Source organism: Dipteris shenzhenensis, chromosome 5 (assembly GCF_047967505.1).
Source record: "Dipteris shenzhenensis isolate YYH24624 ecotype China chromosome 5, Dip_SZ_1.0, whole genome shotgun sequence".
Lineage (NCBI taxonomy): Eukaryota > Viridiplantae > Streptophyta > Polypodiopsida > Gleicheniales > Dipteridaceae > Dipteris > Dipteris shenzhenensis.
The window spans coordinates 55,314,174-55,331,705 of record NC_141600.1 but is presented as its reverse complement, the minus strand read 5'-3'; the positions used below and the strand labels follow the sequence as shown (position 1 = coordinate 55,331,705).

Below are 17,532 nucleotides of genomic sequence, written 5' to 3'. Positions count from 1 at the left end.
TGATAGGCTCAATGTGAGTCATGCTTTGATGGCTACCATTAATGATAAATTTAACCCAAAATGATATGAGGATGCCAAGGATAATCTTAAATGGCAAGAAGCCATGAAGAGGAGTATGATAATATATAATAGAAAATAGAACTTCAGAATTAGTAGACTAACCACCACAAAATATTTCAATCCGTAACAATAGGGCCTACTAAATTTTTAAAAAATTGATAGAAATTTAGAAAAGTATGTAGCCAAGCTAGAAAGAACGCATACAATATGACGAGACTCCTTCACCAGTAGCCAAGCATAACATTTTCAGCAACTATTGTCACTCATTATGACTAGCCTCTTCTTAAGAAGTATGTGAAATTGGCTGCTCTAAACACTAATACAAAGGAGGAAGTCTTATATGGAATCACAGGTAAGGAGAAGAACACTTGCAAATCACATGAAGTTTTGTATGGCTTGCTTGAAGTATGTGAAATTGGTTTCTCTAAACACTGATACGAAGGAGGAAGTCTTATATGGAATCACAGGCGAGGAGAAGAACACTTGCAAATCATATGAAGTTTTGTATGGCTTGGAACAAGCACCTCGTGCTTTTGTTCAAAAACCGGTGAGCTATCTTCATGAAAAAGATTATGAGTTCATTTTGTGATTTGTATACAAAGCATGATGCCAAAGGTAATATAGTACTTGATGTCTTATACATTGATGACATTGTCAACATTGATAATGACTAATGGAACAAGCCAAAGAGAACCTGAACAAAGCAATTGACATGAACGATCTTGGCTTTGTGTATTAATATTTGGGTCTAGAGAGACCAAGGTAAAGCACTCATATCCCAACCAAGTATGCAAATGAAATCCTCAAATGATTCAGAATGGACGATTGCAAGCCTATATAGAGAAACTATTTATTTAAATAATAATAAAAACAAGTTGAATGATTTTTGCCATTCATAAGGCCTGCCCAAAAGGTTATTGGTGGAGCAATTTCCAAGAACTAGACGCAAAAGCAGCAGCAAACGAGTTGGAGACAATCGAGGAGCAAGGACATGGAGGTAGGGAAGCTTGAGAGAGAGAGAGAGAGAGAGAGAGAGAGAGAGAGAAAGGACTGAAACAGTAAATTCAACTACACTAATAGTGAATAGGGAAGTCTAACTTGGACCAATAGTAGTGGGACAAAAATGGAAACCAAAAGAATTTCAAAAAACATGAATTTCTCTTTGCCAAGCTCAGCCATTGTTACTTAGGCTTCCACTTGAAGCGTGGCAGACCAAAAAGTGAGAAACTATTAAAAGATCAAGATAGTCTTGGAGTAGACAATACTCCATAGTTGGTAGCTTGATATATCTGACCACCAAAACAAACGTAACTTCTCCAATCGATGTAGGATTGAAATATATATGGCTAATTTGAAAGAAAGCCAGTGGAAGGTAGCTAAGAGAATTCTAACATATATTTGTAACCCTACTTATGGAATTAAGGTTAATAGAAGCAATGCACTATTAGGGTTTACAAATAATGATTTGGGTAGGTTGCTGGGATGGCGTAGTTCTAGATATTGCTTCACTATTAGATATAGCCCATATTGTGACCAGTGAAAAACAAAGCACAATTTCTTTATCCTCCACAGAAGCTGAATGTAGAGCATCCAAGAATGCAGTTGGTGAGGTGGTTGAGAAGGAGCTTAAGTGATATTGGACTCGTTTAAAAAGATCCAACTCATTACTCACTATGAATCAAAGCTCTTTTAAATTGGCCAAGAATTCCTAACTAAGCAAGATGGGTTTTCCAACCTAATGGGTGTAAAGCCTAATCCAATGTTCATCAAGGTAAAGCGTTGGAAAACATCATAATAACATATGATTACAAATTAGGATTAATCACAGGTCAAAGATAGTAGGTAGACATTAGGTCCTACGATAGCCCACTTATGATGTTATGCCATGAGTAGGGACTAACGATTTGTAAGGGGCCACATGATGTTGCAAGCCCATGCATACATCCATCAGTGCCACATGGCACTAATCATGGGTCTATCTCATGTGGCTTTACCACATATCACACGAGCATTGCACTTACCACATCACTCACTGTAAGGCAGCCAATAAGATGCAAGTATTGCATCATGTACATGTGTTTACTACATTCTGATTAAGCACATTGTGTCAATGTCCTGCATAGGATAGGGTCGAGGTGAGGAGATGTCGGACATGCCTCCTAGTGTAATTGAGAAGGGGTGAGGGAGAAGCCTCATGGTGACTTTAAAAGCCATCCCGTCTCTTCTGAAGGAAAGTAATTTCAAGGGTTCCTTGACAGTTAAGGAATTCCCCTCATATGCATGGCTATGCTTTCATATTAAAGGTGCTTCCTTGTAAGGTTTGTATGTTTTTTATCATCTTTCAAAAGCTCTGTTCTTGAATTTAATTTACAGAAAAGGTCATACTAGAAAATAGTCTTATAAAAAAGGCTGACAGCATTTTATACTATTTTGGCAGAGTACAATTTCCCTCACCCCCCCCAAAACGAAAGGTCTTTTCAAAACTCTGGTAATTTTTACGTAAAAAGTTGAGAGTCAAACCACTTGATTTTCTGTAACAAAAGTCGACCCTTTCTGTTTGAACAACTCCGTTCTTTCTTTCTAAACCATCAAAACAATGACACACAGTAAAACTGAGAATCGCATGGTACATTAAGTTCAGGCCCTCACTGAGCACTCTGACATGGACGTTCATTGAAGTTGAGTCAATGTGTCATAATCGAATAATTAAACTAAAACAATGATCACGTGCTGCCTAAATAACATGACAGCATCACAGGCATCCTGCTTGACACCTTGGCAATGACAGATTTTTAGAGCTAGCGAGCTGGATAACTATTCACAACGTGTATATATTAACAAGCTAATTGAACACTGATGGACAGGGAAAGTCAAAATTCTTATTTGGGTACTTCCAACCATCCAGATGGTATGAAAGCGGTTTTTCAAGATAGATGCAGACTCTTGAATGCTCCCATGTGAGTGTGAAATGCATGGTATGGCAACTTTTTCACATGCCTTCTCTAGGTATGAATGAATGAAAAATGCATCGCATATGGTTACCTCCCCTCAACCTTTGTTCCTTGATGGGTGCAACAGCCACCTCCACTTTTAAGGGTTCAGCAGGTTTGAAAAATTCAAGCTGATAGCCACCAAGACAGCAAGCCCAGTAATCAACCCAAACCATAGCAATACAGTTCCTGCAACAGGGAGCATATACATGATTTGTCAGTTATATGTCCAACTTTAAACTTATTGCAGGAGCACTAAAAGCACAATGTTGCTGTTGACATGGGCATTTAGTCTGACTGCTTCAAGGGTTCTGGGTCTGTCAAAGATATGTGTTAAGAAGGCTTAACAGTTTACATAGGGGGAATGAGAGAGAATTTTATGTACTATGTATTATATGATATAGTCCCAGCCAGGGAGTCACTCACTTTGATTTGTTATTTCTGATTCATCTATCTGAGCCGTAAAAGGACTACGTCTCTTGTCAGTTCCAGTTTTGTACCCTATATTTCTTGATTCAAAGCCTTCTGATTTTGTAACTGCATTGTTCTCACTTGCTTCTACACGTGCTGTAACCAAGGAATCTTCGGAAACAATATTATTTATTTCTGTAATCACTGCAGTAAAGACATCACTTAAGGATTCTTTCCCTTGAGCTGACTCAGTATCCTTGTTGAGCACTTTGTTGAACAACGATATTGCATCCACACTTTCATCTGCATCAGAATAATAGCCACTCAAAGACGGAAGAGGTCTGTCCCCTTTTGTGTCTTCATCTTCATCGTCAACATAGGCAGTGTACGTAAGGCGCAACAATAATTCCCCAGTGAACTGTTTCCAAAATGGGCCCCAACCGCCTCTAAGGGTAACAACTCTGTCCGTTGGAACAGTATCTTGGAGAGAACTGAGTTCCACCTGCCAATAGTTATTACAGATCATAGATGAATACTCTGCATACAGCTTATAACCCAATAGTTGACAATGATAACATGAAGCAGATATTGTGCTTGCAATTCTAGAACATTCCTTTCCTTTAGATTGAAACAAGTAAGCTTCTGTTTAGGAGTGGGGTCTTGAAACCAATGCCTTAGTCATCACAGGAACTGGAATAACCCAAAAAGACCAACAATTGCAAAGGGAGACGAGACGCAAAATAATCCCCAGCTTCATGCAAAAATCAGATAATTGGCTGGAACATGAAATATATAGTGCAGCTTGATGTTATATTTTAAAAGCTTACTCATCAACTTCATTTATTATTCACATCTTGAAATGGGAATGATCCTATGGAAAATTGCATGGTCCCTGTGCTGAAATCTCTTGAAACATCATCATTTACACATATCATCCCTCAATATCGTCTAAAGCAGACCTTCAAAGCCATTCCCACTCCTTACACCTTCTTTGAAGACTCTCCCCTACAAATAACACATTTTACGCCATGTATGGAGGTGAAGGTTGCTGCACTGGGGAGGCCCCAACACTTAGCTCTGGAGGGGCTTGGATGTTTAGCCTCCAATGCTCATGCTATGATACAGACGGTTCTTCCAATTACCTTAAGTTTGAAACCTGGGTCAAACCAAAGAGGCTCAGGTTTTCCCAGGATAAGTCCCCCCCCCCCCCCCTCCCCCTTTTCTCTCTCTCAGCTTCTGCAGAGATGACTGCCTGTAAATCTCAGAGGAGGGTTTTACCAATCCCCCCGGCTATACTTAGATCCATCTCCCACGTGCACTAAGGATCTCGATTTGAGAGTTCCCAGTATCTTCTCATCGCTAACTACTGAGATAGGATGGGCAGAGGGCAGTCCACGTCTGCACTTTATGTGATATGCAAGAGGTCAAAACAAAGGGCACTTTGCATTGAGATGCTTGTGGACTATGAGATCCGTGGACATCAACAACTGTCTATTCAGGAGCAATTTTGATCCACTCAGAGATTTCTTGGCCCATCTTGAGCCAAGGAGGTGTGGTAATTTTCCTCTTCGCTTCCAATGAGATAGAGACCTGCTCGTCCGAATGCAACGGAAAGTCCAAGATGGCCACATCATAGCCCAACCAGAGGATGTTCATGGACTTCTTTTTCCATGACTCAAGCCAGGGACAGCAGGGTGAGACATATTACATAACTAGAGAGTACGACTTGATAGACTCGCCCATGGGTGGACCCTCACATGAGGACCGCAGACATCTCTTCTTTACCATTTGACTTGGGGAGACAGATCACTAAATTGAGGGTTGCACTTACAAGATGACGGGCTATCTCTCAAAGATTAGAAAGGAAGAGGGAAGGAACTAGATAGGCCGATCCAACTGAGCACCAGCAGTGTTCCATTACTGATTTCCTTCCTCAATGGCGCCAACCCTCACTAGATCTATAGCACTGCTGTAAAAGATCATCTCGTTTATCCTTAGCTAACCGGCAAAGTTGGTCCCACAAACAGCATACACAAGTCCCATCAGTCGGATGGATAGATGTTCAGATGGATGATTGCTAGGGACCTCTCTCCCTTTTCTCCTTTGCATTTTGGTATTCTCCCGCATAGCAGCAGCAACGTGGTGTATTCATTTTCTCGTCTCAAACACCAGCCTTGGAAGTGGATGCCCATCTCAAGTAGCCCCACCCCTTAGCTTTCATTGTATTTGATTTTTTGTCTCACAGACCCTTCAGATGCACCCCCTGAGCTGATTCCGCGAGATGAGATTAACCGCATCATACAGTTAGACCTCCTCCAGCTTCACACATTTCGGACTTGAGGGGGGGCCAGGAGTTCCCCACCAAGACCCAGCTCTACTATGACCATTTCTTGAGAGTATCGGAGGATGGCCTTATCATCAGACCCCAGTATCTTGAGGATAGAGGAGTCTCACATGCACTGAGGATTGCCATTGGACAAATGCGAGTCTCCTCCCATCAGCTGAGGATTGAGGCAGGGAGAGCTACAGGCATACCCAAAGAGCAGCGGACTTGTATGCTATGCACGATGGGTTAGGTCGAGACCGAGGAGCACTTTCTTTGTATGTGTCCCGCCTACTATGAGATCCGAGGGCGCTACCATTGCCTTTTTCAGGAGGGACACGGGTTTGGCCCACTCTCACGACTGATCCACTTCCGGGATCAGGTCTATATTGGGCTCTACCTGATGGAGATGCGGAGACACTGAGAGACACTACTGCAACGGATCAGAGAGCAGCAGGATGATGCGACCACCACGTCACAGAACACTGAGGTGGATCGAACGCAGAGGCAGGTCGCCGACTTCTATGCATTTGAGTCAGCTCCAGGGCACTCGGGAGTAGAGGAGGAGAAGCTAGCTGACATGAGAGTAGATGGGTCAGTAGAGGGAGTCGACACGACACCACTACTGGACGAGGGACACAGGGATCTCACATGCGACAGGAGACCAGAGCACACACGATTGAGGTTTGACCTATCTCAACTCTCCTCAGAGGCGACCTATAGAGACGTGGCATTACACTTGACATAGCCCATCGGATCCAGAGATTGAGGAGACCACGCCCACCACCACAATGCCAAACAACTCGACAGATGCAAATACGTGAGATCTTTGCATCACACCAGAGAGCTATGACGGAGCCTGGATATATGGAGCCAGATCATGTTCTTGGAGCATTGCGCCGCCTCACTCATGTTACACACTATTTGGCTTTTCTGGCCTGACTTGATATGATGTACTACATTAGTATTTCAGTTTATGTGTTTTCTAGTACTCAACGAGGGCCTTAGCGAGCCCTTCGCTTCAGCCCACAGTGGCTTGTATGAGTTTACATTGATTCCGCGCTTTTGTTCCATAGGCCCGCGAGGCCTCCCGCGGACATTAATATATCTCTCTCCCCCGATCAGGCCACACACCAACCAGGTCATTCGAGAGGATCTCCTGCAGCTTCACACCTTTAGGACTTGGTTGGAGCCAAGGGAGCTTCCAGTGAAGCTGAGCTTCTACAGAGATCACTGTCTTCGTATTTCAGAGGAGGAATTCATCACACCACCGGGGTACACTAAGCTTCATATGCCTCACTCACTACGGAACTCCATGGACAATTTCGGGTATCATCACACTGCCTTCGCATAGAGAGCGGCAGAGCAGAGGGGATCCCTAGGGAGCATCGCATATGCACATTGTGCAGGAGGTTGAGTCGGATGAGCATTTTATTTTCAGGTGCCTAGTGTACTACGAGATCCGAGGTCGCTAAAACTGACTCTTCAAAGATGGCTCCGGACTCCTTTCCAGATTCCTCGCCTACCCAGATCAGAGATGCCTCGCGGCCTTCATTCATGAGGGGGTCTGACACAGAGAGTACTTACTCAAGCAACGGGGCTTGACCACACCATCAAACACCTCTCAGAGCAGGATCAAAGAGTTCTTCCCATCGAGTGATATTGATCGTCCAATCTCTAGCCACAAACGTGACAGAGACCCCGACCCAACAACCGCAACACGACACACGAGGCATCGAGGGGACACACACATCACTCTGGGGGACCTCCCGTCATTGTTTAGACCCAAGACACATCCCACCAGAGTCACGGTGGCTCTGGTCTTACGTCGAGCCTCCTCCAAGAGACCGAGACACACAGCACCCCTTGACGGACGCCAGCGTCCCATCATCGGCTATGCACTAGCCAGGGCGACATGACATACGGAGGATTCCGCTCCGCTCCAGTCTTTTTTTCTTTTCATTGTCACACCCAGATGTATTTGATTATGTATGATTAGACTTAGGACTCAGCATGGGTGATGATGCTTGTTTAGTAACTCCACCCTTACTGTGATTTGTATTAGGTTTTCTTTCAATCTTCCGAAGACTCTAATAAATTTTCTGTCTTTCTCTCTCTCTCTCTCTCTCTCTCTCTCTCTCTCTCTCTCTCTCACCCATCTTTAGTAGCTCCACCTCGTAGCTTTCATTGTATTTAGTTTTTTCAGTCTCATTGACCCTTTGGTCTTTCAAATATGTTAATAATCTCGTCCTCCACCACAAGGACACATGTCTGAACAGAAACGGATACAAGATATCTTCGTTGATCGCCGGAGAGCCACCATGGCACCTAGATATGTATTTTGACTAGTAGTTTTAGGGGTTGTGTTTTTTGAGATTACTACCTGAGCACTCAACAAGGGCCCTAGTGAGCCCTTTGCTTCAGCCCATAGTGGCTTGTATGAGTTACTTTCTTATTGTACCTTGTCACATAGGCTTGCAAGCCCTCAACCACATTGTCGCCATAGTGTTGGCAGCAATCCCCACCGCAGTTCCTGTGGCCACTTGTCAGTCTTACCACCCTTGATAGCTCACCTCCTCCCCTGGGCTCTACAATGTAATCGGTCATTGAAAGATTGAGTGTAAATTGTTCAAATGTCATTAAGCAGAGGAGTAGTAGTTTCATGCCCAAATAGCCGCGACTTCTCCTGTGGCTCCTCAAGTAACTCGATAAATATTGTGGCTCTAGATGAGCTGGATGGAAGGTCTACTGGTGATGCTCCCGTGGTCAATGTTCCCACAAGAGCCATGAAGATCCCGTCAGGTCCTATATTACCAAAAGGGTATTCCGTCAACAAAGACAGAGACAATAGACTGGTAGGCACAAGCAAAAGTTTATGCCACGGTAGCAACAACTGCTGAATCTTGTGCCAAGCTTTCACCAACACCTATGCAAGCAACTCATGGAACCAATAGAATTGACAAGACCAATCCCAAAGGAGGTCAGTCCAGCAGCAGCCACATTTTTTATAGTGTGCAATGCAGGCTCGATTGGTATTAGTTTGGCTGTTTCCACCACACAGACTGACCTACTGTCAGATGGATCGGAAGAATTGGTGTATAAAGAAAATATGTTCCTCTCATGTGATGGAAATGAGGAGAGGGTGAGAGACACATGATTGGAGACGAGCTGAGGCACGAACTGATGTAGATTGATTGATAATCACAACAAGTACATAGCCTCTTTTATAGGCTGGGCAAGCCTTACAGACACCTCATAGATGAGGTCACACACAAGAGAATCTAGATCATATAATCTAGGTGAGGAATCACATGAGGTGGCACAAGTGGCCTCAAGACTCTTCACACTCACACAACTATAGGACATTCCTAAGACTCTAGGACCACACACACTAGGACTCCGATTCTAACAAAACCCCCCTCGGAGCTAGGGTGAGATAGTATGACATCATCCAGACTGTGCATCCCAGGCAATCTCAGAGGCTAACAGCTGAGCATAATTCAGAGGTTGAACCAAGCACTCTCATGGCTTAGGTGTCAACATGATCAGAGACTCAAATCTGAGCATGGATGCATGACCAACTCATAGGTCTAGGGAGTACACCAACATCCTGGAACTCGGCCAGGCCTGATAAAGGAAAGACATAACAACCCCCCCTGTCTCCTAACTGGGTACATGGAAGTAAGTGGAGCCTTTCATAGGACAAGGCACACAAAATGACAAATTATTACAGCATTTTAGGGGGACTACCCAAGGCAGAGTACCTAACACACACGACTCTAGAAAGCCCACTCTTCATCTATCACCTCATGGAGGGATAGACCAGAAATAGCAGCAATGCAGGCTTGTTCCTCAGGTCCAAAAGGTGTAGTTTCATCGTCTTCGTCCTCGCTCTGCTTCGCAACCAGATTGGCATGTTCTTTGGCTTGTACCTTTGCCATTTTCTTGAAGCAACGATCCTCTGGATGGCCAAGTTTCTGACAGTAATTACATTTAAGAGGTTTTCCGTTCTTCTTGGGCTTATTCTTGATACAAGAACGCTTTGTCAGATTCGAAGGAAGATTCTGCTTTCTCTGTAAGCCTACGGTCCTCATCAATGAGATGAGCTACCATATCCTTAAAGCTCATATTGCAGCTGACTCTTAGGACAGCAAGGATCTCATTGTACTTGGAAATATCTTCAATACTGGAGAGAAGTACAGCAACTTGATCATCATCTTCAACAATGGCTCAGATGGCAGATAATTGTTGGAGAATTGACCCAAGGTTGCTCAAGTGTTCATTGAGGGTTTCAGTTTCCTTCATCTTGAGCTTGAAGAGTTTTTGTTTGAGAAATACTTTGGAATTATTGATCTTATTTCCAAACAAATTCTCTAACTTTTCCCAAACGTCGTTTGTTGTCTTATCAAAATCCACATGGTGGATAAGGTTGTCGGCTAAAGCTAGGCCAATGATAGCCATTGCTTTATCATTTTGGTTTTGCCACCAACTGATTCTAGCATCATTACTTTGGGGTTTTGGCTCCTTGCCATTGGTGATATTCCATATCCCTTCTCGCATAAGAAGAAGCCGGAGTTTTTTCTGCCAAGTTGGGAAATTGCTCCCTGAGAATTTCTCGATGAGCAAGGAGTTTTTTATGCTATCCATTGGTGGGAAGGTCTTAGCTGTTATTACAGCCACTGTCTAAATCCCTTACAATGTTTACTTAGATTTCAAAAAGGGCCCAAATTTTACATGGTAGAAGCTTCAATTATGCCAAAGGAAGACATAGAACAGAAAAGCCCTAAATTTTAGGGTTAGGGTTACTGCAAAAATCAGGATTTGCACAAAATTGGGGCTTTTCAAAATTTCCTAGAGCATAGTGTTCTAGCAACACTAGGGGAGCTTTAGACCATAAAAGCCCCAACAAATTCACCCAAAAATGAGGCAAAAATCTTCAAAAATATCTCAGACGGACTGTCTGCTGGTCGATGGAGCTCATGTGGAGAGGCGAACGAAGAAGATCAACAGCATAGAGCAACAATTCAGATCTGTTGTGCGAGTTGATGGCCACAGCCCTCAGATCGTCAGTCGTCAAGTCAGCTCCATGGCTGGCGCCATCGCAGGTCCAGTTGCGTGGGAGCAGCAGGTTCGGTCGGAGCAGCAGGTGTTCACGTCGGGTTCACCACGGAGCAGCAGGTGCAGAGACTATATGGCGCAGGAGCAGAAGCGGGAGCAGCAGCGTCAGTCGTCAAGTCAGCTCCATGGCTGGCGCCGTCGCAGGTCCAGTTGCGTGGGAGCAGCAAGTTCGGTCGGAGCAGCAGGTGTTCACGTCGGGTTCACCACGGAGCAGCAGGTGCAGAGACTATATGGCGCGCAGGAGCAGAAGCGGGAGCAGCAGCGTGGAGATTTCGAGGCTGTTTGGTAGGCGTAGAGCAGAAGCGGGAGCAGCAGCGTGGACAACGTGGATTGCAGGCGGCGGGCAGGCTGTACGGGCTGTTGTACGTACGGCGCCACAGCAGCAGTATCAGCGTGGACAACGTGAAGCAGCGTGGGTGTACGAGGAGCAGCAGGTGTTCGGACAGCAGCAGCAGAGGCTGTATGGCGCAGCGTAGAGAAGATAGCGTAGAAGAGTGGCGCAGCAGGATGGTGGCGCAGCAGAAGGAACTCAGCCGGAATTGCAGGCGAAATATACTTCAGCAGAGGGGCGGAAGTTTTCACGCAGGTATAGCAGCAAACTGGAGCAGCTCCACGTCTTCATTTTCTTCATGCTTCAAGTCTCCATGTTGGGGAAGCTCCAATGCCGGTGGTGAGGGTAAGGCTCAGTCAGGGAAGACCCGCTCTGATACCAATTGATGGAAATGAGGAGAGGGTGAGAGACACATGATTGGAGACGAGCTGAGGCACGAACTGATGTAGATTGATTGATAATCACAGCAAGTACATAGCCTCTTTTATAGGCTGGGCAAGCCTTACAGACACCTCATAGATGAGGTCACACACAAGAGAATCTAGATCCTATAATCTAGGTGAGGAATCACATGAGGTGGCACAAGTGGCCTCAAGACTCTTCACACTCACACAACTGTAGGACATTCCTAAGACTCTAGGACCACACACACTAGGACCACACACACTAGGACTCCAATTCTAACATCATGCTCCCTGCTAGACTGTCCTGTTGTTTGAGGGGCTTTGCCACTGTCATCTGCTTCAAGGGGCTCTAGACATTGTCACAGTTGATTACAATCTTCCATCCCATTACTACCCCAAAGGATTCCAATCTATTTGCCTGAGCACAGGATTCTTTCAGCCCTCGCCTGCAAAGGGAGATCTTGTGCTTTTGATCGCACCTGTTGGGGGCTCTTTCACCAACTCAGAGGCCTCCAAGCCTAATCGATTGTTGATTGTAGGACCACTCCATCTCTTCACTATTGCAAGGGGATTCACCCCTAATAGCGGGTCTCCACTAGACCCCCACACCTATCACCTATCCTATAGGGAATTTCAGCCTGCAATAGTTGTGTTTTCTAGTCAAGGTACATTTAGAATTGCATTCTCATTTGGTAGCTAGGGAGGCATACTTAACTTGTGTATAAGATGGAACTTCCTTCAAAAGATAGTCCCATGGTAAAACAAGACAAAAGCAGTCCGAAACTTCAATATGAAAATGAAGGGTAGACTTCACAGCCAAAAATATAGTGTTGATGGCATCAAGAAAGAGAATGCCGGCATTCAAGAAAGAGAAGGAAGGTAGTGGAATAGCAAACCTCCACTGTCAAGGTGCGTGAATTTGATTTGCAAGAACTCAAACAAGGGACCATGGGGAGGGTAGAGAAAGAGACAGTAGAGCAACAAGCCTTTGTGTTAAAGTACTCCAGCTAGAGAAGCAAAAGGGACTGGTCACTCATGGGTGCCCCAGATGCCATCTCCCTAAATAAACTAAGAGCTGAAAATGCAGCTTTAAAAATGCATCTGGAAGATCTGCTTTTCAGTCATGGGCAGGCCAAGGAGGAATCAAAGAACATGGACACTGAGATAAAGGCAAAATCTTGGTGTGCAGAGGTAACGGGGCACAAACCTCAAAAACTCATCTAGGAGACTACAGTTGAGTTAGGAGAAAGAACAAAGCATCAAACATGGATGGACAAAGATGAGCCTAAGAGTGTATGGAGAGCGGCACGAGACAATGCACAATGAAAACCCCTTATTATCAGATTCAAAAATGCCAAAACTAAATAGATGGTCTGACAACTTGAAGGGTATGCCAGTCCACAGTTGCAAGCAAACATTTGCAAGGTGCAAACGTTTGCTTGCTGACCCTATTTGAAACGATTGTGAGCAATATTAATTGATCATTTAGGATTTGAACTTCAGGCTACTAAAATTCAAACATCCTCATAACTGCATGTGAGGGCTGAAGCCTGCAACCTATAGGTCATCAGTCATCCTCAAGTGCCCTTGCATATGCTCATCCCCTCCATTGTTTGCAGGTGAAGCATGCCCCAAAAAAATTGCGGGTTTGCAATGCAGTTTTAGCAAACGTTTGCTAAGCATGTAAATGCATTTATTTGCAACTATGCTAAGCCCCCAGTCTAGATCAATGAAGACCTCACACATATGCGTGAGGTCCTCATCGATGTATATGTGTGAGGGGAGCCTTAACAAGATATATATGTATATCTAAAAGATATACATGTGTGAGGTCCTCACACAACAAAGGGACAGCCTTAAGAAGATATCCGTGTATATCTAGATGAATGCAGGAACATGCCTAAGCTCATCCTCTAAAACACAGTACACTTTCAATCTCATGATAATCGCTCATAAGGTTGAAACCATGAACTCCATCACTCATAGCAGCGACTAGCTACTATGACATCCCCATTGATATCATCAACGGCCAACAGTGGGTTTACACCATAGTATATATTGGAGATATCATAGCCAAAGAGTGTGTGAGATGTGTTGTGTGATGCATTTGTTGAAGGGTGCTGATACATTTCAGGGCCTGAGACCAGCCCATTCATTTTCTGGTTATTCATTTCAGTTTGATGCCCGCCTCCACGAAGCCATTTTCCATCATGACTTCCTTGTCTGCTAGTTCCTTGATCGTGGAGAAATTCAAGGGGGAAGGCTTATCCCACATGGCAAATCAAGATGCAGCTTCTCCTTATGTGTGAAGGAGTTTGGGATGTTGTTGAGGACGACAAAGTTGATACACTTGATCAGCAACAACGCGAGCTTTGGAAGTAATTGAATGCAAAGCCATTGCCCTCATTGGTCTTTGCTTGGCTGACTCTCTCATCCATCATGTGGACTTCAAGTCAACTGCTAAGGAGATTTGGGGTCGCCTTGAGACGTTATTTGGTACCAAAGTCTTTTTGAATCTCAAGTTCTATGATTTGAAAATGGAAGAGAGTAATGAGTTGAGTGATCATCTAGCAAGGTTTCAATCTCTTGTTCAACAACTCTCAAGTTTTAAAAGCGCGCCTGATGGTGAAGATAAGATGGTTGTCCTTATCAAGAGCATGCACGAGATACCGCACTTTGAGAAAACTCTTGAAGTTCTATGCCTTGCCACTACCATGTTTGATGATATGGTGGCTCTACTCATTGAGAAGGACCGTCGTAATAAAGAAGCCATTCTTGTCTCTCTTGGTGATCAAGCATTTGCTTCCACAAGATAGAAGACCAACAAGAATATTATTTGCAGGTTTGTAAGAGAAAAGGACATATTGAGGCTCATTGCTTCAAGAAGAAGGAACGAAACAAGAGAAGCACTATGCCAACCTTCTTGCTGAAGAACAAGCCGAACCTGAAGAGCACCCTGAGGAGATACATGCAGCCACAGCTGAGGTTCAGGGCCTCTCTTTTGAGAAGCCTTATGACTCAGATCCTTGGCCTCTCTAGGCCCTATATGCAATGTGTTTTTATGTTGAGTCAATAAATGTTCTCAGCCTTGAGTTGTCCCTCTAAAATGAATGTATTTGGGTCAATAAGAGGTACTCTGCTCTGGGTTGCCCCCCAAAAATGATTGTATGGTTTTTTACTTTGGTATGATGGTATTGACCACCCAGTTCGGAGTCAGGGGGGGTGACGAGTGATGGATAGTTGGACTTGCTCTTTGCAGTATTGCAAAGGAGGGGGGATTGGTCTACTCCTTGCGTGTTACGTCTCACACTCTTTGCTCTGAAAGGGGGTGTTGGAGATACCATAGCCAAAGAGTGTGTGAGATGTGTTGTGTGTTGTTATTGTACTAGGAGATCTAGTAGTGGTTTGATGTGTGAGTGCCACGTGTCACCATGGGACTTATCCCATATGCACTTGGTGCTAGTATGTGTGTGTGTAGCCTATAAAGACTTGTACTTCATTTGTCGCATTTGATGATGATGATAAATGAATGAAAACCTTCCATGGTGTCTAACATTTGAGTATCACTTCTTCTCTCCCTAGCCTATCTCTCTCTCACTCACACCATGTTTCTAACAGTATAAACATAGGCTCTCACACATACGAATCCATATACCTACACATAGTTGAGCATCCATTTATAGAGCGGTCTTCATACTAAGTTTATGTTGGCACTCCGGAGGTGGAGGGCAGACTCAGCTATGACAAAAACTAGCACTAAAGGAGAAGGCTAATCAAAAAGTAGTCCACATTCTCTTCATTCAAGCTGCAATTACTACGATTTCATTTTAGTCTCTCCCAAATGAACATCCAAGCAAAAAAATGCTTAGACCATCTAGCTGATAGGGCAATGCAGGGGGCCAAATGCAAATGAACAGTCTGTAGAGATGACGGAGTTATCATCACCGGAAGCGCCCAAGTAGGGGTAGGACTATGGGGCCAACAATGCTTTGACATTTGCTGTCTAAAGCACAAATGGAGGCCTCTACTCTGCATTAGGTAACATCCATAACACCTTCCAAAGACGGGACATCATGGTACACATATAGAGACACGAGGGATCTACCAATATTGCAATGGATATACTTGGATGTCTGGACATAGAACAAAGAAAACATCCTAGGAGGGGTATGGGGATTGAGCAACGTGGTAATGTCGTTTCACTTGCACATACAATCATACATCACTCTACTAGATAGAGAAGAGCATGGTTATTAAACCCTAGACTAGGCAAAGCAAACAAAGGGCGATGCGAGCTAGAAGATGAAGTCCAAATCGCCTGGACCAACTAGTAGTGAAGACCCGAGGGCCTGGAAGACGGTGCAATGAGGGAGATGCATCTGAAAGCCACACCAATAGTTTTGGCAAGAATTCCTCTCTAGAGGAATCTTCAATAGTAGTCGGGCTTCATCAAAGGCGAAATGCCCATTAAAGAGTACATGCCAAGCATTACAAGGAGAGAGTATAAAAAGCATAATTGGTCATTTGTAAAGAGTTCTGTTGGTTCCACTGTTCTGTTAGTCTACTACTTCTAGTAGTTCTACGGGTCTAATAATTGGGAGTGTTGATGGTTGTGTGAAGTGATTTTATATATATATATATGGGATACGGGTGTGTTGAGCAGGCAATGCCAGTTGCATTGCCTTGTGCAAATGATGAAGCAATGAATGGAATACCACTAACGCTTTGAATCGCTGAGCAACTGGTGCACTTTGTTCTATATCTATCTTACAATAACTGTCTATTTACTGGCTTGCACATGTATGTTGAGCACACTAAGAAGTTTTGGATTCCATCCATTAACAGCACTATGTGAGTTTCGTGGCTACTCTATCTTCCACTACGTATACTCTCTGTTGTGATTATTTCTTCTTCTTTTTTGAAGGAAAGAGTGATTATATTAATATATAAAAACTTTGTGCATTATAGAAGTTATCCTTGACAGGATATTCTTGTAGTACAGCTAAGTTTAAGCTCAAACAAAATTTCAGAGCACAGCAACAGTGGCTCATTGATAACAGCATGAAGGAAACCAACATGACATTTTCGATCCTCCCATATATGCATGAAGGGACCTGAAATGAAAAACTATGTGCAACATCATCAGAAGCATCTGAACCCTGAGCATTGGTGGCAAGACACCTTGAGCAAGGGCAATAGAAATATCATGATCATGAGAAGTAACACCAGGGGTCTAGTCTGCAACATCTGAGGCAAGGTACTGAGCAGTAATACCTTGACCAGCATTGCCTTGAGCAGAGGTCTGAGCAGCTTCAGCTTGAGAAGATAGTTTCTTGTGGAGGTAGTGAGATGGCTTATCATGATCTTCCTCCAAAGTACATCTGCTTATGTGGTCAGCAAGATTCTTATTAACCTGGTGTATTCCAGATTGGAGGTCCAGTCTCCTTTTTTCATGTCCCACCATGAAATAAATAGTGTCAGCAAGCATCACCACATTATTAAATTGGAAGTTGTTTCTAGATATTTAGATGAACCATAAAGCATGAGCTCTTATTTGAACCCAAAGCTCCTGCTTGGTCTTAAACGCATCACCTAATAAATTGGCTTTCGAGTTAACTGGCTCCCCAATTTCTATCTGGATGTACTTCCACACCTTTCTACAATGGGTGTAGGCAACAAACAAATGGAAAATGTCTTCAATAACACCAGGGAATCTTCTGCATTTGCCATCTCCTCTCCCTATTTTGAAACCACTTGCAGTAGTCCACACAGCTTTATGTAAAACAAGCCAAGCCAGGCATGACATTTTTTCCGGACCTGCTTGTTCCATACCTTCCCAAACCTTTCATACCACTTTTCTATGTTGCCCTAAAGCAGCTATCTTGCATTCAGAGT

At 43.9% G+C, this 17,532-nt stretch overlaps 1 protein-coding gene across 2 annotated transcripts in view; it reads right to left on the bottom strand.

Moving 5' to 3' along the window:
* Nucleotides 1-2,708: 2,708 nt before the first annotated feature.
* Nucleotides 2,709-17,532, bottom strand: part of LOC147902216 (uncharacterized) — a 56,182-nt gene continuing 41,358 nt past the window's right edge. For both annotated transcript variants that reach the window (XM_087374647.1, XM_087374648.1), the window contains exons 8-9: nucleotides 3,477-3,963; nucleotides 2,709-3,239 (exon numbers count right to left, since the gene is read on the bottom strand). In XM_087374647.1, coding sequence (XP_087230773.1) covers nucleotides 3,151-3,239; nucleotides 3,477-3,963 — 576 coding nt within the window. In that variant the 3' untranslated portion in view covers nucleotides 2,709-3,150. The remainder of the gene's footprint in view (nucleotides 3,240-3,476; nucleotides 3,964-17,532) is intronic.